The sequence below is a fragment of the Drosophila takahashii genome, chromosome 3R (assembly GCF_030179915.1).
Source record: "Drosophila takahashii strain IR98-3 E-12201 chromosome 3R, DtakHiC1v2, whole genome shotgun sequence".
Taxonomy (NCBI): domain Eukaryota; kingdom Metazoa; phylum Arthropoda; class Insecta; order Diptera; family Drosophilidae; genus Drosophila; species Drosophila takahashii.
The window spans coordinates 8,982,291-9,004,230 of NC_091681.1; the positions used below are offsets into that span (position 1 = coordinate 8,982,291).

The window sequence follows — 21,940 nt, forward strand, 5'->3', positions numbered from 1 at the left end:
TGCAGTCCGCAGGATGTGGCTTCCTGGTCAACGTCATTAAGTCGCTGGGCTTCAGCGAGACCACCGAGGAGCGCCAGAAGGAGAAGCAGAAGATCGAGCAGGAGTTCAAGCGCTCGGATCTGCGGCTAAACGAGCTGGTTTCGCGCCACGACCAGCAGCTGACCCAAGTGCTGCCCCTGTTCAGCCAGGTGTCCTCGGAGGTGACGACCAGCCGGGAGCGGATCCATGCCGTCAAGGAGAACCTCGGAGTGTGCAAGCGGCTGCTCCAATGCCGTCGCGACGAGCTGCGCAAGATGTGGATGGATGCAGTGCAGCACAAGTACGTGCTGGAGATGCTGGAGCAAATGTAAGTGCCTTGGCATTGGCCTTTGGGGTTCATCAAACTCGCTCTAACTTCTCGACCACCTTCCAGTCAGGAGCTGCGCAAAGTGCCTCAGCGGGTGGTGGGCTACACCGCCAAACGCCAGTATCTGCATGCCAGCAAAACCCTGACCGATGCCCTGGCCACCCTCAATGGACCCTTGCAGGCCGTCGAGGGCTTGTCCGATCTGCGGACCGACCTGCAGACCCGTCGCCAGCAGCTCTACCAGCGCCTGCATGAGGAACTGGTCACCCAGGTGTACACCAACTCGGCAAGCGAGGCCCTCTCCTCGTTCCAGCGCAGCAACTCCAGTCGCTTGAACTCCAGTTTCACACGGGGAATAGGTGCCCGCCGCTCCACGGATCGCATCGAGGCCAACGCCCGAGTGCGCAAGGCCCTGGCCGAGATGGCCCAGAGCGTCGATTTGGACAAGACCGAGGTCATTGAGGACGCAGACCTCATTTACCCGGAGCTGAGCATGAGCTACTTTGTTGCCATCATTGTGGAGTCGTTCGGAATGCTGCACAAGGTGCCGGACTCCCTGGAGACGCTGCGCGTCCAAATCCAAACGGAGTTGCTCAACGTGGTGCGGCACACAACGCATCAACTGTCTCAGAGTGGAGCAACGGCCGAGGCTAATCCGCTGCTAACACTGCTGGAGATCATATTCAAGCAGTTCAAGGCCATCGCCAAGACGCATACCTTGCTGCTGAAGAACTATTTGTCGGTGGGCCAGAAGTACTCGGTGGTGGGACCGCAGCCCTACGATCTAACCGACTTCTGGGCCCAGGCCCAGTCTGTGGTTAGTGTTGGATATGAAAGCTCCAATGGCGTGCTCTAATTGGTGTTTATTTCAGTTGCAACTGCTGCTCACCGACTACTTGGACATACAGAATGCTGCCGCGGATGAAGGTTCCCAGACGGGGTTTTCAGAGCCCACCAGCAACATTAATTCCTATTTCCTAAGGCGCAAGGTGCCAAGGTAAGAAGGTATTCAGCCATTTACTCCAAATAACTAACGACAATTGTATCCCTAACCAGCACGAAGCGCTCGATGTTCAAGTTTGACAAGTCCTCCCATGTTGGCGCGAGCAGCAACAGCGACTCCTTCAAGGAGCATCGTCGCAATGCCTCGGATGCCTCCGTGGACGATAATCTGGGCGCCCAGCTGGGGGGCAGTGGCAAGGGCTCAACCAGCGGACTCTTCCCGCATGAGAAGAAGCAACGCGAGAAGCTACTGATCTGCACGCCCGATCAAAGTATCATAACCAAAGTGTATCTACCTCTAATGGGATATATCAAGGAGATAGAGAATTTTATGAAGTGCAAGCCAGGGTGAGATAATAGTCCCCGTGGCTGGTTCAATGTTTTCACATTTTCCCTTACTTCCAGGCAACCCTGCAGTCTACATGACTTTTTAGACAACTACATTAAGGACACATTCCTATCCAAGGGTCACAACCGCAACCTGCAGCTGACGATAGAGTCGCTGTCGAAGAATCAAGATGCCTGGCGTACTATTATCAGTCCTGAGGAAATAAAGGCTCTCAACCTGAGCAGGCCTTTGCTGCAGTCCACTGTGATGGTTGAACGGAGACTGATGGAGACCAAGAAGCTTATTCAAGACCTGCCGTGTTACTCTGAGGACCTTCTTAAAATGGTGTGTGCTCTGCTCAAGGCCTACCGAGAGATTTGTCAGGCGGCCTACCGCGGAATCGTGCAGCCAGATTCGGAGGACAAAAGGATTTACAGTGTGGCCTGGCTAAAAGACGAAGATATTAGCAGATTTTTAAAGTAAGTGTGGGATTACCAATGTATATACATATTCGAATTTTTCATCTTTTTCAATGTTTAGAACGCTCCCCAACTGGACGGACCTTAAGACCTCGAGTCAGAAGTCGCGTCATAACCGAAAGCTTCATCGTGGAAGCTTCGAGCCGTCGGAGGAGGAGAGTCCGTTGCAGGTGCAGCAGCGAAACATTCGCGAGGCCGAGATGCTCACAAGTAACTTGGGTGAGGGCGGAATCACCCAGCAGGAGATTCTGGTCGAAATCAGTGTGCTCAAGGAGCTGGCCATTCTACAGGAAAGCATGGAGTGGTTCTCGTGCCGGGTATCTGAGTTCGCCAACGACTTGCGCCGGCCTTTGGTCAACGGTCTGAATGCAGCTTCCGCTGAGTGCAGCGCCGACATCGCCGTAAAGGATGGCACGATCAAGGTGATGACTAACCTGGCTTTAGAGTTCGATGAGCTGGCAAATACCTGTCTGCTGGTGCTGCATCTGGAGGTGCGCGTGCAATGCTTCCACTACCTTCGCTCGAAGTCGAGTGTCAGGACCAACAGCTATGTGGGCTCCAAGGACGACATCCTGGAGCCTGATCGCCAGGTGCAACTCCTAACTAAACGACTCTCTGAAATGGATGAGGCGTTTAGCGCCACTTTGCATCCGCGGAAGACCAGGGTAAAATACATATTTCCCCGTAGTTTAATGCAACCCTAACATTTTATTTCCTCTAGTACATTTTTGAGGGGCTGGCGCACTTGGCGTCTCGCATTCTCATACAGGCCTCCAACTATCTGGAGCACATCGATCAAATAACAGTGCAACGCATGTGCAGAAACTCGATCGCTCTGCAGCAGACGCTGAGTAACATAACTGCCTCCAGGGAAGTGGCTTTGGATCAGGCCAAACACTTCTATGAATTGCTTTGCATGGAGCCCGACGTAAGAATAATGGCCTCACTCGCTTATTTTGCCTTTTTACTTATATGATTGTTTACCAACAGGAAATACTCAATGCGTTGTTGGAGCGGGGCACTCAGTTCTCGGAGATGCAGTTGCTCAATGCCCTTCAACTTTCCTGCAAGTCCTTTGGCATAACCGACGCAAATCTCTTGGCTTCCTATCAGCAAAAGCTCTCGGACATACTGGGCGCCAAGCCCTCCAAAGGCGTTGTTGTGTAGTTATCGTTGCAGCCGGCGGAGAAACCCCTTTTAATATCCATACGTTTGTGTACATCGGCATTAGGTGGAAGTGCAAATTGTGTGTTAGTGTTAAGCTCAAAATGATTATGAATGTTCTGAACATGTTTGGCGAGCACTTGGTGTTGCGATGCAGTCGTTTATACAGATACAATACATATTCTAAAGTTCATTAACAGTACTTTAATGGCTTAAACACAATAAATGAGAATTTAACAACGATGTTTTATATCCTTTTTCTTTAAATGGTGCAATTGGACTTCACGTCAGCTGTCATTGAATGGTGGATGGGCTCTGTGGGAATTAAAGTTTCACATTTGTCAAATATCTCAACTGTTACCAAGGACAGCTGACCACTTTTGTTGGCCAAAGCCCAGTTTTGAAACGTCGTTAAAACCAAAAAATATTCAGGGTATTCCCTAAACTGATGAATTCTTGCATTTTGGTAAGTTGTTCCATACAAAGTCGGCTATCAAAAATTTCAGCATTGAAAAATTTTGTTTAATCGCTGAAATCCAGAGTTATAACATTTTAGTATCACCAGTACGCAATACTTACTTTAAAATCAAATTTGAAAAACAATTTTAGACAGTAACTAACAATAAAAAATTTAATTTTACATGTTTTAAGTTCCGTGAAACTTTTAAACAAATAACAGCTGTTTAAAAATTCAACAAGAACCATTTTGGGTCGTCCCCCTCAATTGCTGAAATTTTCTGTTGGATTTTCAACAATTCAGCAATTCAACAGGGAAAACTGCGATTATTTGAGGATGTATTAACATAAAACCACTGATCACGACCATTTGAATTGAACAAGTAATTAATTTTGGCCAACAAAAGTGGTCAAATGCCCCATAGTGCAACAGATGGATCTGTGGGAAGAGGGTATTATGAATGAACAAGTAGATGAGGGAAAGTCAGGGGTTTTGTCTGAACAGACTTTAAAGAATGCTCTACAGAATAAATGTTTAATGATACTTATTTAAGTAGCAAATTGGTCTTGTATTATTATTATTATATTACAAGTTTATAGGAAACAAATAAAATTTTAAAAAACATCGATACACAGCAAACATTGGGGTAACCGATGCCAACATCGTTGTTATCGATATATCTCCAAGAAAAAGCCGCAAGAAAGTATTCAATCTTCATTTAATTAATTAATAACTAAAATGTCGGAACCAGTTGAAAGCTCAGAAGTAAAGTCGCCATCGTACGACTTGTCAAAGTTCCGGCTGAAGCGGATATTGACCAATAACAGCGTCAGAAAGAGTATATCACTCCTCGGTACTTTTCCGGACCTAGGAACGGAGGATGCCATTGTTGTCTTTGAGAAGAATGGTAATAAATAAATAATATACTAGTGTTGTATATATTATATATTATTTCCTACAGCCTACCGGGAGAGCGACGTGGCCACCGAATCGCCATCTGAGGATTCGGAGTCTCCAAAGAAACCAAGTTATTTTAGCGCGGATCTGAAGGTGGACACTGAGTTTGTCAATAACATTTACGGCAGTTTTCAGGTTGTGCCCAGCAGAGATCTATGCGGCAAGTATTATTAGTAATAAACCATACCCTAATAAATATGACAATCGCCCATTTTACAGGAGTCAAGAGCACAGTGATTTATCCCGCCACCGAGAAGCACATCGAGAAATATTCCGTGTGCCAGAAGTATCTCATTCGGGAGACTCCTGATCTCTACCAAAAGATAACACTTCCATATCTCACCTCAAGCCAGTTTTCCCTAGAGTGGGTCTACAACATTCTGGAGCACAAACAGGAGAAGGAACGCATCGTATTTGAGGACAAGGATCCGGAGACTGGCTTCATACTGCTGCCCGATCTCAAATGGGACGGACGCAATATTGAAACCCTCTACCTGCTGGGCATTGTTCACAAGCATGACATTAAATCGCTGCGGGACTTAAACGGAAGCCACCTTGATCTGCTGCGAAACCTACGACAGTCGTCGAAGGACGCAATCCTCAAGCGCTACGGCGTCAATCCCAACCAGCTTCGCATGTACTTCCACTACCAGCCGTCCTTCTATCACCTGCATGTGCACATAAATCCGGTTCGGAACGATGCCCCGGGCATTTGGTGCGAGAAGTCTCACATGCTGGACACGGTGATTAACAACCTGGAACTCATGCCAGACTACTACCAGAGAGCCACCTTGCCGTTTGTCCTGTACGAGGGCAACAAGCTGTTGGATCTGTACGAGCACGAGCAGCCGATTCGAGTGGTGCCAGTATTGACTGATGACAAGGAGCAGCCCGAAAAAGGGTCCACGGATGCCGAACCAGCCGATGGCTTCAGCGATGATGAGCAGGAGGAGAGGCAGTGCAAACGCATTAAGCTGGCCACTCCGGAGCCCAAAGAGGTCGAAGCTACTGTTCAGGCGTGTGCTTAAGCTTACTTTCCATAAGATAAAAGGTGAAGAAATGCAAGAGGATCCTACCCAAAAAAGGGGTATTGCTTAACGATAGAGGTAAAATAATTGAACCTATCAATATTCATTGAAATCAAAATAAAGTATGCAACAAATTTTAATCTATGGGTATTCTTTTAATATTTTGAACAGGAATACATGTTATCTTTCACTTGTGAGCCGACCGCTGTCGTAGCTGCTCGTATAGCGGCAAAGAACTGACTAAGCTATTCTAGTTTATTGCACCTATAAAACCTTTGAATTTGGTTCTCCACTTAATTATTTTTAAATTTTAGTTTCTAATTCATTCTTTTATCGTCAAATGTAGGTCTACAGTTAAGACTCTAATCATAATTACATGCATATTTACGAAGAAAATAATTCTAATAGTGTGTTTAGACTGGGCGAATCATTGACATGCGACGCAAAGTAGAATGTTCTGATTTTTTATCCATAGGAACTCTGTGGATAGAAAAAGAGAAAATTTTCTCGAATGTTTGACGAAGGTTCGAAAATTTACTAGAAAATGTAAAGGAATACAAAAGTAACGCCCGACTTTTATGTCATTTTTCTTCAAATTCGTATGGTTTAAGGCCGCATCTATAACCGACGTAGATTAGAAAAAATTAAGGAAAAACACTTTATCATTTGTCAGCTGGTCGCCATCTTTATTTATTTAATAATAGTGTAGCTATGTCTGTTGTGTATTATTTTTGTTGCATGCTCTGCTTGTGTTTATATAGTTTTTTAGTTAAATAATTTATTTATTATTTTTCGTGGCCTTGCGTATTTGTTTATATTTGTAATACATTTAAATACATTCCACTTCGATTTTAGGTTTTGTTCTCGTCACGGCATGGCTATGTTACCAAATTTGATATAGTTCTAGAAAAAAGTCATCTTTGTAATGGCGCACAGATATTTTTGTTCAAAATCTGAGGGTGTCTGGATTTTCATATTCGAAGCTTGTCTAGCCTTTGGAGCCGCGAATTCCATTCGTGCTCGTTCCAGATTTATGCTAGCGACTGCTTGGTTTTTATAAGCTCGTTAGCTGCGTGTTCTTTAAAGTGTGTGTTGAAAGGTGGATCGATACTTTAATTATGACATGGAGATTAAGGTCAAAATTATTATTTTTAATTTTGTCAAAATAACTATACGACCAACAATACATTTTAGGGGAGCATACTACGAGTCGTCTTTAACCGTAAAATATTTTGTACATCTTGCGGTTACGTTTTCTGACTTTCTGTGTTATCGAAATACACAATTAATGTTTTATATATAGTTTCTAAGACCCCAATTGCCGTTAAAGGACCTCAGAAACCTGCTTGTTTCTGCAATTTTTCGTTTTTTTCGTATTCATGCGAGTCGACCCACCCTCTTGTGTGGTGTGTGTGTCCTATGTCATCGAATTCTTTAGCCTGGAAGCCTGGTTCAACATTGTTTATGGTACATACATACATAAATATTATTTCAAATACATACATACATATACATATATATAGGTATATATATAAAAATAACAAATAATAGTAGTAATAAAATCGTAATGTGTAATTTCCCAATATAATAAAAACAATACGCGCCGGCCTGCCCTGAATACTAAGCTGATACTTTCAATTGCTCGTCGTGCCCGACTGTTCGCCCTCGACGTCCACATCTGTGTGCTGTTGCCCCTGCGGCACATACATCACGGCAGTGCCCTGCTGGTCTGCATCCGAGGATATCGACCAGTTGCGTTCCAGCTGCTCCAGGGCCGCCATTGTCGCCGTGGTGGTCACCCCCACTCCGGAGCTCTCCGCCCCGGCACCGTCGCTCATAACGCCCGCTTTCAGCGTCTCCTCCAACAGTACCTGGATCTTGTCCTGATCGTCTAGGTGGACGAAGCCCAGGCGCACCAGTTCGCTGGTGAGATCCGCCGCCGTATCGTTCTCGTTCACCTGGCACGTCAGTTGGCGGTTCATTTTGTCGTCCATGCGCAGCAGTATTGTCATGGTTATGTCATTGCTATCCTCCTTGATTTTCACGCTGCACATCATGTTGACAATGCGCCGCGATTCCGTGTCCACCGGCTCTGGCGTGGCCGATTTCACGGAGTCCGCCCGCTCCGGGGAGGCTGCACGCGAGCGGAAATTGGGCGGCTTCTTGCCGCTGTACGTAATTAGCGGATACACACCGTACTTCACGTCCTCGACGAACTTCTCCAGTTTGTCAGCGCCCGAAACGTCTGCCAGTCGGTACTGCCGTTCCTGGCCACCGGCGAGCCGTAGCTGTGCCATAACCACGTCCGGCTGGTAATAGCGCTGCATCAGGCCGTCGAAGGCGGTTTCCGAAAACATGGTGCGGTTGGCGGGCGAGAAGACCAGACAATGGGCAGTCAGCAGTTTAAGGGAGTGCACCTACGGGAGCAACAAATGATATTATAACACACTCATTTTGTTCATGGGATTACATTTAGTCAGGTGTCTTTTGAAGGAAAGAACCACTATCAATGTATATTTCATTATTAAATTCCAAAGGGGATGATAAAAATGCAATTCTCGTAATTGGCGAATGTATTCTTTTTTCTGGTAAATGAACGTAATACCTACTATTAAATCATTGGTATTATATTTTTTATTTATTTACAAGTTACAAAAATGTTTACCCATTCATCAATGACATTAAAGACTATTTGTTAATGATCGATTCAAATAGGTATTTGTGAGTTCAAGAAGTATGTCTATCAATAAGTTGTAAATATAAATCTGTGAGTTAAGCAGGAACTTTAGTAGTATTATCTGTAATGGTAGGCTTTTGGGTTCGACGTTTAGGCAAATTCACATGCGAGCTAGTCTCTTAGTTTTAAAGCTATCGCGATGAAACTTTCCCAAAAGTCTTATTTCTACTGCAAATAGTACATATATCGGAACGAGCCGGATCGGACCTCTAATTCTTATGGCTCTCATAGGAATATTCAAAGATTATACGTTTTTTGTTATGAAGTAGGCATTTTGATTTCTGACATTTTAAAAAGCAAATCTAAATCTATACATCTGCTATTTCTGATCGGGACCCATCGAGATAAAGCTGTTGAAGCTCTTAAAGAAGGTAAATATTTGAACTGCAAGGGTATACAAACTTCGGCCTGTTAACTTCCTTTCTTGTTTTAATTGTTTTATCTCTTACCATTTATTTTTTATCGATTTTTTTGGAATAAAACTATGTTTTGGAAATATTTGGTTTTATACCACTTTAAAACCTAGCCTAATTTCAAAGTTTAATTTAAGAATTTTTAAAAGACGATGTTAAGATGTTAAATAAAAAAAATTCTGTAAGCGGTTTCTATAAAAAATAAATGGTAGGAAACAAAAAAAAGTTTCGATTTGACAAAAATTTGACCAGTTTATTATATACATAGCAACAATCGTCAAATTATTGTCAAAATAACAAAAACTAATCCATATTTTTTGAAATATATAAGCAAATAAATCTAAAAGTAACTTTTTAATAACACTTCTTGAGATTAATTTTTAATTTAACAGGAAAGATCCGCAAGGGTAATGTACTTTAGCCTGTCAATGCAGCTTCCTTTTTCGTTTTTGTACACCATTAAATGAAAATTTTGGGAAAAATTTATAAATTTAAGAAATAAACAATAATTGGGTAAGAAAGAAGCACACAGCTTAGTTTCACTTCCGCAAGATGTGTTTAAGAATTAAATTACAAGGTCTTCTCTTCAAAGCAGTTTCCATGCGGGACTTCAATTGAGAACATGATGACAATTGGTTTGCCGGTCTACTCACCTCGAAAAGCAATGGGTGAAAGAGCAGATCATTGGCGCTCGGCCGGTCCTGCGGCTGCGGATTCAGACACTTTCGTATCAGGTCGCGCTGCAGATCGTTCTCCAGGCTGAAGATTGTGCGCTGGATGGTCTCCTCGTTGATGGCAGTCGACTCGCTATTGCTGGGCTGGATCTCCAGGGCGGCCATCTCCAGGGCGCACATCCCGAAGGCGTAGATGTCGAGGGCTGCGGTCAACTGGTCGGCGGCTCCGTACTCGGGCGCCTGAAAGTAGTGGGCACCCCGCTCGCGCTCCCTTTCCCGCTCCCGTCCCCTTCGAACGCTGTAGTGGACCGCATCCGGTACCACCGAGCCGATCTTGACCAGGCCGTTGTGCTGGATGAAGATACTATCACAGGTTAAGTTGCCGTGGATGATGGGCGGCGAGCAGGAATGCAAATAACTGAGCGCGGACAGGATCTGGGTGCACCACCGACGCCACGACTCGAGCGGTAGCCGCTTGGCGTTGCGCTTCGTGCGCTTGAGGAACTGTTTCAGCGAACCACTCGACATGTACTCGGTGATGAAGACGACGCGAGGTCGCTCGGCCTGCTGCGTGTCCGTCCAGTAGCGGTGGAACTTGACGATGTTCTGGTGGTCCAGCTGCAGCAGGTTGTCGAACACCTGTCGCATCTTCTCCTCCTGCGACTTCAGCTCCTGGAGACTGGCATATTGCACCTCGTTCCACACGACCTCCACGCCCTCCTCGGTGTCCATGGCCAGATGGACGCAGTCGATCCCGGGCACGTCGCGTTGGTCCACCTCCTCGCGCCTCTTCAGCCACCGTCCGCAGGGCGACTCCTCGAGGATCTCGCTTTCGTCCTCAGAATCATCCCCGGATTCGCGCGGCGACGAGTCCAGATTGACGCCCTCACTGCCCGCGACGACGCCAACAGAGACGCCGACGCCGACCGCAACGCCGCTGCCAGCATCAGCTGTTGAGGCACCAACTATGTGCGGGGGCTGCTGCGTCGACAGCGACGCCGGCGTCGCTGCTGGGCAGGATGCGTTCGCTGGGGCGGGCGCCAAGGGGGGGTGGTGCTGGGTCGGTTCATCCGATATTGCGCTAACGCTGTTGCCGGCATTCGCTTGGCTATTTGACATTAGGGTGCGGTCACCGACGCGTCTGCGGCTGTTGAGCAGTTCTGTTCCAGTTCCAGAAGGCTTCGTCTTCGTCTGCGGTTTCCAGTGTTTACTCTCTTTGTGCCTCCAAGTTGGCCTGCGTACGCTTACGCTCGCTTTTCGTGGTATCCACTGCGGGGTCCGGGCAACGAGCTACATCCGCTGATGCTCCTCTGTCGCTGCCTCTGCCCACTCACTGGCGCACACATACACATACACATACACAGGCACCACCTCCTCTGCACCCCTCGCCCAGTAAACACTCGGTTGCGACGGCTGGCGACTGCTGTGACGTTTTCTCGGCGCCTTCGACGGCTCCAATCCTCGACTGCGGCGCGAACGGCGATCTGTTGGTTGCACTTTCTGGCCTGACACGCTGCCGATTCGTTTATTTAGGCGTTTTTTTCACGCTAAAAGACCCATGAAATGTGAGCAAATCGATGCCTCTGGCCTATCGATAGTCACCCTCTCTTATCGTTGGGCCAGCGCAGCAGTGCCGTCTGGTATCGATAGTCACGAGGAAACGCAAAAGTAGCTAAAAAAGGCTGTATTTGTTTAGCGCTTTTAGCAAACATGTAGGGGATTCCCTAAACTGTTGAACATAAAAGATTCGTTTTTAATATTAGTTTTTATTTACGAATTGAACAACATATTCTGATTTTTTTGCCATCGATTTGATTTGATCTCAAGTCATCGTTCCGATTTTCACTGTCAAGTGGCACCCGAAAACTATTGCATAAAAGAGCCCGTCAAAGTCCGTCAAAATTGGATGAGGGACCAACTGGATTTTCTCTCTAAAAAAATAGCTAGTTTCAGTGTGAAACAGTCAAATGGCCGACACCACAAGTCGTTTCGATAGCTTATCAATGGTACCGATAGCCGCTTGCCATCTGTGCCGGCAGCTCTTGAAAATTTCCCAAGAAAGTCGCAGAATTAGGTGCATTCCCGCAACAACTGACCGATCATGGATAGCATAATTGGACGCAGCCAGTTCGTCTCGGAGACGGCCAATCTCTTCACAGACGAGAAGACGGCCACGGCGAGGGCTAAGGTAGAATATTCTCCCCACTGGGCCAAGCCGCCCGAGTTGACTGCATTGTATTTTCGGTTTCTCCATTCAGGTGGTCGAGTGGTGCAATGAACTGGCCGTCGCATCGGCGTCGGCCAAATGCGAACTGCTGGTCAAGGTGCAGGAGATTGTCCTTGGATCCTGCGTGGAGCTGGCCGAGGAGTTCCTAGAGCCGGTGCTATCTCTGGCCCACGACCCGAACATGGAGGTGCGCAGGCAGGTGGTCGCCTTCGTGGAGCAAGTGTGGTAGGTAGCCAGCATATAGGTAGAAGTATGTCCTCTTTTCAACGCATCCCTCCCATTTATAGCAAAGTGAAGGTTGAGCTACTGCCCCATGTCATCAACATCGTGTCCATGCTGCTGAGGGACAACTCGGCCCAGGTGATCAAGCGAGTGATTCAGGCCTGCGGAAGCATCTACAAAAATGGACTGCAGCACTTGTGCAACCTCATGGAGCCGGGTGACAGCGCAGAGCAGGCGTGGAACATCCTTAGTCTAATTAAGGCCCAGATACTGGACATGATAGACAACGAAAACGACGGCATACGCACAAATGCCATCAAGTTTCTTGAGGGCGTCGTTGTGCTGCAGAGCTTTGCGGACGAGGACAGCCTCAAAAGGGATGGAGACTTCTCGCTGGGCGATGTCCCCGATCACTGCAAACTCTTCCGCCGCCAAAAGTTGCAGGAGGAGGGCCACAACATATTCGACATACTGCTCCAGTTCCATGGCACCACACATATTTCCTCGGTAAACCTGATTGCCTGTACAAGCAGCCTCTGCACGGTCGCCAAAATGCGGCCTGTGTTTATGGGCGCCGTGGTGGATGCCTTCAAGCAGTTGAATGCCAACCTGCCGCCCACCCTCACCGACTCTCAGGTGAGCTCGGTGCGCAAGAGTCTCAAGATGCAGCTGCAGACATTGCTGAAGAACCGCGGGGCCTTCGAGTTCTCCGGAAGCATCCGAGGCATGTTGGTGGACCTGGGCTCTTCGACAAATGAGATCCAGAAGCTAATACCCAAGATGGACAAACAGGAGATGGCTCGGCGGCAAAAGCGCATCCTCGAAAATGCCGCCCAAAGTCTCGCGAAGAGAGCTCGTTTGGCCAGCGAACAGCAGGAGCAGCAGCGGCGGGAGATGGAACTGGACACCGAGGAGCTGGAGCGGCAGAAGCAAAAGTCTACTCGAGTGAACGAAAAGTTTCTGGCCGAGCATCTCCGCAATCCCGAAACGGTGGTCGGTTTGGTGGTGGAGTTCCTACCAAGCCTGCCCACCGAGGTGCCGCAGAAGTTTCTCGAGGAGTACACGCCCATTCGCGAAATGTCCATCCAACAGCAAGTGAGTAATATCTCCAGAATGTTCGGAGAGCAGCTTTCGGAGAAGCGCCTCGGGCCAGGAGCCGCAACCTTCAGTAGGGAGCCTCCAATGAGGGTCAAGAAAGTGCAAGCCAATGAGTCAGCATCGACTCCTATGGATGTGGACGATGAAGCAGTCCAAAAACTGAGTGAAGAAGAGTTGCAACGCAAGGAGGAGGCCACTAAGAAGCTGCGCGAGACCATGGAGCGAGCCAAGGGCGAGCAGACTGTGATTGAAAAGATGAAGGAGCGCGCCAAGACGCTGAAACTGCAGGAGATCACCAAGCCCCTGCCACGCAATCTCAAAGAAAAGTTCCTGACAGAAGCAGTGCGTCGCATTCTCAACTCGGAGCGGCAGTGTATCAAGGGAGGTGTGTCGTCTAGGCGCCGGAAGCTGGTCACCGTGATTGCGGCCACCTTTCCGGACAACGTGCGTTACGGCATTATGGAGTTCATCCTGGAGGATGTGAAGCAACGCATTGACTTGGCTTTCTCGTGGCTCTTTGAGGAGTACTCCTTGTTGCAAGGATTCACAAGGCACACCTACGTGAAGACCGAGAATCGACCCGATCACGCTTACAACGAGTTACTGAACAAGCTCATCGTTGGCATCGGCGAGCGTTGCGAACACAAGGAAAAGATTATACTGATCCGTCGCGTCTATCTGGAGGCCCCAATTCTTCCGGAGGTTTCAATAGGCCATTTGGTTCAGCTTAGCCTGGACGACGAGTTTTCCCAGCACGGCTTGGAACTGATCAAGGATCTTGCAGTTCTCAGACCGCCACGAAAGAATCGGTTTGTGCGAGCGCTGCTTAACTTTTCCGTGCACGAGCGAGCTGACCTGCGGGACAGGGCACTGGCCCATCTTGTCAGTCTGTACCATGTGCACAAAATCCTTCCAGCGCGCATAGACGAATTCGCATTGGAGTGGCTCAAATTCGTGGAGCAAGAGTCTCCACCGGCCGCTGTTTTCTCGCAGGACTTTGGTCGACCAACAGCGGAGTCCGCCTGGAGGGAGGATACGGCAAAGGTGTGTCTTGGTTTGGCCTTTACCCTGCTGCCCTACAAGCCGGAAGGTAATACTGAAATTTTTATAACGCTAACTAACGTATACTAACCTTCTTTTGTTCCCCTAGTTTATGTGGAGCAAATTTGCCAAGTGTTCGTGTCTACCTCCGCCGAACTGAAGCGCACAATCCTGCGTAGCCTGGATAATCCCATCAAGAAGCTGGGTGTGGAAAACCCCACAATTCTGCAACTGATCGAGGACTGCCCAAAGGGCATGGAGACCTTGGTGATCCGCATCATCTACATACTGACAGAGCGGGTGCCATCCCCACATGAGGACCTGGTACGGCGGGTTAGGGATCTCTACCAGAACAAGGTCAAAGATGTGCGAGTGATGATACCCGTACTGAGCGGTCTGTCCCGCTCCGAGCTCATCGCCGTTCTGCCTAAGCTGATAAAACTTAACCCCGCTGTGGTGAAGGAGGTTTTCAATCGTTTGCTTGGCATTGGCGCCGAGTTCGCTCATCAGACAATGGCCCTGTCTCCTACGGACATTCTGGTGGCCTTGCACACCATTGACCCGAATGTCTGTGACCTTAAGGCCATTGTCAAGGCAACATCGCTGTGCCTGGCCGAAAGGGATTTGTACACCCAGGAGGTGCTCATGGCAGTGCTGCAGCAGCTGGTGGAGGTAATCCCACTCCCCACTCTGATGATGCGCACAACCATCCAGAGTCTGACTCTGTATCCGCGCCTAGCGAACTTTGTAATGAACCTGCTGCAGCGCCTGATCATGAAGCAGGTCTGGCGGCAAAAGGTGATTTGGGAGGGTTTTCTGAAGACCGTGCAGCGCCTGAAGCCGCAGTCCATGCCGATCCTGCTGCACCTTCCACCCGCCCAACTGGTGGACGCACTGCAGCAGTGCCCTGACTTGAGGCCAGCTTTGTCGGAATACGCGGAGAGCATGCAGGACGAGCCCATGAACGGCAGCGGCATCACCCAGCAGGTCCTGGACATTATCTCCGGCAAGTCGGTGGATGTGTTCGTCACGGTAACTATGAAACGTTCATTAATTGTACACCATATCTGTGGTTTTCTCTGTTTTTATACAAATATATCTCCTTCTCAGGACGAAAGTGGCGGCTACATCAGCGCCGAGCACATCAAAAAGGAGGTGCAGGATCCATCGGAAATCGGCGTTATATCCACAGTGCCCGTGCTGACGTCTCTAGTGCCACTGCCTGTTCCCCCGCCCAGCGCCAGTGATCTAAACCAACCTCTGCCGCCTGGAGAGGACTAGCTGCATTGTTTTGTTTGTCCATAATCATCTCCAATTTACTCAATAAGACAAAGCTTATATTTGCAAATGTTCTGAGCTGAAATTTAATCAATTTCCTTGCGGGTTTTAATACTAACCCCGTTTCAGAAGAAGATCTTCCAGGGGCAGCGGCTCTCAATGCCAATTGTATAAATGTATATGGGCACTTCCATAATGGGAAAGTTCATTCAACACCAGAAATTAGCGAATTCTGATAGAATATTAGAATGTTGTTCAAACATGTCGCTATGAAATGGTTTTGGTTTTACTCAAATATTGGTTGCCTTTTTATACCCTTGCAGAGGGTATTATGATTTCAGTCAGAAGTTAGCAACGCAATGAAGGAGACGTTTCGACCCCATAAAGTATATATATTCTTGATCAGCATCACTAGACTAGTCTGTCCGTCAGTTTCTACGCAAACTAGCCTCTCAGTTTTTGAGCTATCGGGATGAAACTTTCCCTGAAGTCTTCTTTCTATTGCAGGTAGTATATATGTCGGAACCGACCGGATTAGACAACTATATCTCTTATAGCTCCCATAGGAAGGAAACGTTAAAAAAATTCTAGCTTCGGTGTTTTTTTAAATATTACCTTCTACTCTTGGGAATATTATTTTAAAATTTTAAGGAATCGGATCAGTATATCATATAGGTGCCATAGGAACGGCCGAAAAATTAAATGGAAATTAATAGGAAAAAAATTATATCTTTGTTAATTTTTATTACATTCTCTTCTATTTTGGGATATGACTATTTTTTAATATTTCCGAATTTCGATTTTAGTTTTAAAAAGATCGAACTACTATAACATATAGCTGCCATAGAAACGATCGAAAAATTAATGTGAAATAATAGGAAATTTAACATTTTGGCGATTTATAAATTAATATAACGATCTGCAAGGGTATATCAGCTTCGGCTTGCCGAAGCTAGCTTCGTTCAGGATCCAACTAACTAGAAACTAATATGGCGGCAAAATCATGTGAAAATATGTTTTTTTTTTTTCAAGTTTCAAGATTTTTGCACTTTTTGGTTGAATGTATGCGTTATTATTCTTTATTTTATAAAGTTAATATTCTTTAGTGGTTTATTTCACATTCACTAACAACTTAAAAGAAAACCCAAACTTGTTTTAAACAAAGTATCATACTTTTACATTAACATACATACATACATCGAAAGGCATTCTGAGGATTTATGATTTAGACTGATACTTCGGCTTCCATTTTCTCCCCAGCCAGAGCAGCTAAAATATTTCTGGCGGTGATTCTGGACATTTCCTTACGTGTCTCGATGTCAGCACTGCCAATATGTGGAAGGATAACCACATTGTCCAGTTTAAGAAGCGGATCGTCCAGCGGCAGTGGCTCCGGCGACGTGACATCCAGACCTGCGGCCAGAATTCTGTTGGTCTTCAGTGCCTCGTACAAGGCCTTCTGGTCTACAACGCCACCACGAGCAGTGTTGATAAGAATGCAGTTGGACTTCATCTTCTGGAAGGCCGCTTCATTAAAGATCTCCTTGGTCTCCGGGGTTAGGGCGCAGCAGACTACGATAAAGTCCGAGTTGCTGAGCATCTCGTCAAAGTCCACGTGCCGGGCACTCACAGCTGCCGCCTCCTGAGGTCGTGGCGAACGCGTTGTGTAGGTTATCTCCGCCGGCTTGAAGGGCACAATGCGAGCCGCTATCTCTTGGCCGATGCGTCCAAAGCCGAGTAAGCCCACTCGGGAGCCCTTCAGTCCCTGGCCGCACATCCACATGGGGGCCCACGACTTCCAGCCACCGTTGTACACCTGCTTGTTGGCCTCAAACAGCCGCCTGTTGGTGGCCAGGAGCAGGGCGAGCGTCAGTTCCGCCGTGGCATCTGTCAGCACGTCCGGGGTGAAGCCCACGCGAATGCCACGTCTCCTGCACTCGCCCACATCGATGTGGTCGTAGCCCACGGAAATTGTGGCCACACACTTGAGCTGAGGACCTGCAGCATCCAGGACTTCCTTGTCGATCTTGTCCGCTAGGGCGCAGTAAAGGGCTTCTTTTCCGGCAATCTCGCGGATCAGCTCGGAGCGGGGCACCGGAAAAGTCTCAGACCAAGTGCTCACCTGGCAGCTGAGAAATGTCATGGATGTTAAATTAGTGCGTATGCTAATTAGCCGGCACCAACAAAAACAAACCTCTTGCGCAGCAACTCCAGTCCGCTGTCGTCCACATCTGGTCGTGTCACATATACACTTGGCTGCGAGCTCATCCTTCGAGATATCTGTCCTGGTAGCAATAGGTTTCTGACTTGACCGAACGGCAACCGCGGGGGCATTGATTCAAATTTCTTTTTTTTTTGGCTTTGTTTTCAGCAATGCTTGCTGATAGTGATGGTCGCACGACGTGTGCATATGACCAGATACGATATATCGGGATAGTATCGCATGGATGCTTCCCGAACAGCGGGGTTGGCCGGTGGCAAATCCACGAATTACCTTTCTACATGGATATAATTAACGTTAAATAAAAATTACCTACAAGTTGATTTGTGCTTCATTAATAAATTTTGCAACTTCTCTATAAAAAAGCTGCTCTTTTGATAAAATGAGATCTGAAATATTAAAGAAACGATTAAAGATTTTATATTTTCTTCTGATCAAGATATGTCTTTGGCAGTTAAAAATTTGGTGATTAGCATCGTCGATCAGATTACATAAGGCACAAAGATTGCTGTCAATTGCCTTAATACGAAACAGAAAACAATTGTCATATGTAGACTCAGTCATTAATCTATTAATCAATTTAATGTCTTTTGCCTTCCATTTAAGTTTTATGTGCCACGGAATAATTGATAATGTAGGATAAGTCTTCGCAAAGATGCCTCCATCCTCCCTTGCTAATCTTTCGTACTCAGATCCCCATTCTTTCCAAATCTCTTGATTTAGCAATCTTTTAGCTTCACCTATACTAAGTTTGTAATCAATATCAGTGCCATCATAAACGGCCTGTTTAGCTAAAAAATCAGCCTTTTCGTTTAAGTCTAGAGACATATGACCAGGTATCCACTGCAGGTAGCATGAGGATATACACGAAATACTAAGAAGATTATGAATATCAGATACTGTGTTATTATCACAGTTTTTGTTACGTAGTACCATAAGCGCGCCCTTACTATCTGTAAGTATGGCCACCTTCCTCCAGTTAGATTTAATAGCTAAGATACAACCTTGTTTAATTGCTAAGAGTTCAGCCTGAACCGAGCTCATTCTATTCTCTATTTTGTACATTTCATTACTCCTATCACAGATAGCGGCTATGCCGAGTCCTGTGCACGAGCTTGTGACAGAGGCATCCGTGGATATGATATTGTAATCATTCTGCCTGAAATAACTGATCAATTCACTGTATCTACCTTTGGCCTCCTCTTTTGCAATATCCTTTTTGTTGTTAGACGAAAAATTTAGTTGGATAACAATATTCTTAAAATACGTATAATGATCTGCAATTTGTATTCTGTCAATGATAAGTTTGAGTGAATCATAGACTACCTTATAGCTGGTTTTAATATTAGAATTAATAATTGTATTAAATCTGTTAACATCGATTGTTTTAAGCTTAATGAGTTCCTTAGCAGTCAAGATTTTAGCTCTATAACAAGGCGGGATAACACCAGCTAAAGCAAAAACCATAAATTTTGGGGTAAAAGGATTTACTCCAACACATCTTCTGAGAGATTTTGCCTGTGTAATGAACAACTGTTTACTGGAAGACTTTGTAAGATTACCATATGAGGTGAGTGCGTACTCATTCTTTGACCTAATAAAGGTCTTAAAAATGTTAGTCGCAACTTTTGGTCTTAAACCTGACTTAATTGTGGTTGCTAAGTTTAAAATTTGCATCGCATTATTATTATCACCTTTGATTTTTTTAACTTGTTCAATCTGGGAACCGTTGGACGAGATTATCCTACCGAGTAACTTTGTATTCCTCACTTGCCTAATAACTCCACTAGTTGCTTGAATGTTAAGAGTTCTACTATTTCCGTTGCACATAACTAGTGAAACGGTTTTACCTGAGTTGAAGGACATATTGATATCACTGCATAGCAGTTCGAAGTCATTGATTTTAGACTGTAAGTTATCCTCCATATCTTGAAAAAATCTCTTACTGGATAAGATGATAAAATCGTCTGCGAATTGAAAAACCTCAGTATTCCTGTCTTGTATTTGATGTAAGCGTTTCGTGTACAAATTAAAGAGAACAGGCGACAAACAACTGCCCTGCGGAATACCTCCTGTTACTGTTTTAGTGTATTTACCTAGAGTTAGTATTCTGATTTTAAAAAAGTTATGTATCCAATTGATAAAAATTGGAGGAATGTTTTCCGAAACCATAATTCTTTTGAGGAAATTCAAATTGACGCAATTGTATGCATTCTCAAGGTCAAGAATTACCATTGCCACGGACTTTTTACGTGATTTGTATAGCTCACACGAGTTTAAAATATCGTTCAGACACATAGCAGCTGATCTGTTTTTCCTATAAGAGAAACACCTAGCAGGCAAAATGTACTCACTTTCAATAAATTCACACAACCTTTCCTTAATCATTTTATTTATCGTTTTGGCAAAAACAGATATAAGGGAAATGGGTCTGAAGTTCTTGTAATCCGTAAGGTCCTTATCTTTTTTGGGAATAGGAATAATTTTAATTATTCTCCATTCCTCGGGAATCCTATTGTCTCTGATTAATTGATTAAAAAGCTTCAGCATGTGTGATTTACAATTAGAGTCAAGGTTGTTTAACATCTCAAAAGTTACACCGTCATGACCTCCAGCACTTTTCTTTTTTTTGCTTAAAACCAGGTTAAGATCAACTAAGTTAAATTCTTGAAAGAGTTCAGCATCCACTATTTGATCATGAAACATTGAGTTCGAAACATCCGTTGGTATTTGTTGTTCCAGATACTGCAGATAGTTTTCTTGATCAGACATATTTAATTTACAATAGTTACCAGAATCTAAATTTTTAAGAGCTTTTAGGAAGTTCCAAGCAGACTGATTAGAAGGTTGTTCATTTATTTCTTCTAATTTCTCCATATAAGAGAGACTCTTTGCAGCTTTCACAGCCTTTTTCCATACTGCCTTTACATTGACAGCTAAAATATAGTTATCCATTGAAGGGTGTCTGTTAGCTAAGGTCTGGGTAGCCTTGTATCTCTCGAAAAGAATTTTGAGGTCATTATTCCACCACAGTTTAGGAATCCTATTCTTTTTGATAATGTAAGTAGATTTTTTAATTTTTTCCTTAATGGTACTAGCTATATTAGTAATGTCACCGTTTAAAACCGTTTTTCCTAAACTGTTCAATAATCTGTTTTTTGCTATGAAGGTACTGCTTTTCATTGCTGTATCAAGAACTTCTATATTTACAGGGTGGTGATGACTACCACCAACAAATAAAGGTTTGCACTCCCAGGATGTACTGAGCCCAGCATTTGTGAAAGCTAGATCCAGCACAGAACCTTGCGCACTATCAATATGTCTTCTGTACGTAGGACTACCAGAGTTCAGGCAAACAAAACCAGCATTGTTCATTGATTCAATAAGAAATTTACCTCGAGCATTGTTAGTATAATCACCTAGGACTGTATTCCTGGCATTGAAATCACCAATAATAAAGACATTGTTTAAATTATCAGAAAAGTCAAGAATATTTAGAATTTCACACTTGAAATCATCCATGGATAATGAAGGTTCAAAATACACAGAAATGATAGTTATATTGGGGTTTAGGTTTAATGTTGTTGCAACAATAACGTCGTTATCAGTCCTGTAAGTAATGCTTTTGAATTTAATACATTTTCTAAACGCAATGGCCACACCTCCATAATTGTCGTCTCTATGTTTCTCAATTATATTGAAAAGCGCAATCTTTCTTCGATTGTTTAACACATTGTGAGAAAAAACTTCAGAAAGAACTGCAATGTCATAGTTATTGTTATTTAAGACAAACTCAATATCGTTTTTATTATAAGATAAAGATTGGACATTATGTTGATAAATTTTAATAGGCATTTAAATGATTAACGGTCGTCATATCAGATTTATTACGTGTTAGTTTTCTTTTGTCTTGCTTTAAAAATTCTATTTTATTTTGTATTTTCATGACACTTTCCAGAATTTCACTCTTACCCTCAGCAAGAGGTAAAATAAGTTGAATTAAGTCCTTAATGAGTAAAAATGTACTGTCTTTTTCTGAAATTTCCTCTCTGTCTGGATATTTAAATTTCCAGTCAGATTTCACATGTTCATAGGACTCCAAAGGAGGGAAATTGGGTTTCATAATAGGTGCAGTCGGTCTCTGCACTAATCTGGTCACATAGGAATGTTTTTTTAATGATTTGTTCACTACCTCATCTCTGTTGACTGTCACCGGAATGCTTGTCTGAGTTAATGAAGGAAAATCTTGATCATACTTATTAAAAACC

General features: G+C 44.9%; 5 protein-coding genes across 5 annotated transcripts in view; 3 read left to right on the forward strand and 2 right to left on the reverse strand.

The window, feature by feature from the left end:
* LOC108065008 (exocyst complex component 4) overlaps positions 1-3,562 on the forward strand; it is a 31,951-nt gene extending 28,389 nt beyond the window's left edge. Inside the window, exons 11-18 of the mRNA XM_070216469.1 lie at positions 6-346; positions 413-1,163; positions 1,219-1,343; positions 1,403-1,696; positions 1,754-2,155; positions 2,217-2,820; positions 2,877-3,083; positions 3,146-3,562. Of these exons, the coding sequence (XP_070072570.1) occupies positions 6-346; positions 413-1,163; positions 1,219-1,343; positions 1,403-1,696; positions 1,754-2,155; positions 2,217-2,820; positions 2,877-3,083; positions 3,146-3,322 (2,901 nt within the window). The 3' untranslated portion in view covers positions 3,323-3,562. The remainder of the gene's footprint in view (positions 1-5; positions 347-412; positions 1,164-1,218; positions 1,344-1,402; positions 1,697-1,753; positions 2,156-2,216; positions 2,821-2,876; positions 3,084-3,145) is intronic.
* An 875-nt stretch (positions 3,563-4,437) lies between these two features.
* On the forward strand, positions 4,438-5,901 carry Dcps (Decapping enzyme, scavenger). Its single transcript, XM_017152851.3, has 3 exons — positions 4,438-4,683; positions 4,738-4,893; positions 4,953-5,901. Exons 1-3 carry the CDS (start codon positions 4,515-4,517, stop codon positions 5,759-5,761), a joined length of 1,134 nt encoding a protein of 377 aa, XP_017008340.2. The 5' UTR covers positions 4,438-4,514; the 3' UTR covers positions 5,762-5,901.
* A 518-nt stretch (positions 5,902-6,419) lies between these two features.
* Madm (MLF1-adaptor molecule) lies at positions 6,420-11,188 on the reverse strand. The gene is made up of 2 exons (XM_017152850.3): positions 9,565-11,188; positions 6,420-8,178 (listed from the first exon to the last, which is right to left on the reverse strand). The coding sequence occupies exons 1-2, from the start codon at positions 10,702-10,704 to the stop codon at positions 7,396-7,398; spliced, it is 1,923 nt and encodes a 640-aa protein (XP_017008339.3). The 5' UTR covers positions 10,705-11,188; the 3' UTR covers positions 6,420-7,395.
* Positions 11,189-11,542: 354 nt separating this feature from the next.
* Sym (symplekin scaffold protein) lies at positions 11,543-15,521 on the forward strand. Its single transcript, XM_017152877.3, has 5 exons — positions 11,543-11,773; positions 11,844-12,037; positions 12,100-14,222; positions 14,283-15,205; positions 15,284-15,521. Exons 1-5 carry the CDS (start codon positions 11,687-11,689, stop codon positions 15,452-15,454), a joined length of 3,498 nt encoding a protein of 1,165 aa, XP_017008366.2. The 5' UTR covers positions 11,543-11,686; the 3' UTR covers positions 15,455-15,521.
* A 1,016-nt stretch (positions 15,522-16,537) lies between these two features.
* On the reverse strand, positions 16,538-17,837 carry LOC108065025 (glyoxylate reductase/hydroxypyruvate reductase). The gene is made up of 2 exons (XM_017152871.3): positions 17,646-17,837; positions 16,538-17,580 (listed from the first exon to the last, which is right to left on the reverse strand). The coding sequence occupies exons 1-2, from the start codon at positions 17,783-17,785 to the stop codon at positions 16,677-16,679; spliced, it is 1,044 nt and encodes a 347-aa protein (XP_017008360.2). The 5' UTR covers positions 17,786-17,837; the 3' UTR covers positions 16,538-16,676.
* Between the last annotated feature and the right edge of the window lie 4,103 nt (positions 17,838-21,940).

Coding starts and splice junctions, on each gene's coding strand:
- Dcps (XM_017152851.3), top strand. CDS start 4,515: ATGTCGGAACCAGTTGAAAGCTCAGAAGTAAAGTCGCCATCGTACGAC. Junction 4,684..4,737: donor TGTTGTCTTTGAGAAGAATG/GTAATAAATAAA, acceptor TATTTCCTACAG/CCTACCGGGAGAGCGACGTG. Junction 4,894..4,952: donor GCCCAGCAGAGATCTATGCG/GCAAGTATTATT, acceptor CCCATTTTACAG/GAGTCAAGAGCACAGTGATT.
- Madm (XM_017152850.3), bottom strand. CDS start 10,704: ATGTCAAATAGCCAAGCGAATGCCGGCAACAGCGTTAGCGCAATATCG. Junction 8,179..9,564: donor TTCACCCATTGCTTTTCGAG/GTGAGTAGACCG, acceptor TTGCTCCCGTAG/GTGCACTCCCTTAAACTGCT.
- Sym (XM_017152877.3), top strand. CDS start 11,687: ATGGATAGCATAATTGGACGCAGCCAGTTCGTCTCGGAGACGGCCAAT. Junction 14,223..14,282: donor GCTGCCCTACAAGCCGGAAG/GTAATACTGAAA, acceptor TTGTTCCCCTAG/TTTATGTGGAGCAAATTTGC. Junction 15,206..15,283: donor CGGTGGATGTGTTCGTCACG/GTAACTATGAAA, acceptor TCTCCTTCTCAG/GACGAAAGTGGCGGCTACAT.
- LOC108065025 (XM_017152871.3), bottom strand. CDS start 17,785: ATGCCCCCGCGGTTGCCGTTCGGTCAAGTCAGAAACCTATTGCTACCA. Junction 17,581..17,645: donor CTGGAGTTGCTGCGCAAGAG/GTTTGTTTTTGT, acceptor GACATTTCTCAG/CTGCCAGGTGAGCACTTGGT.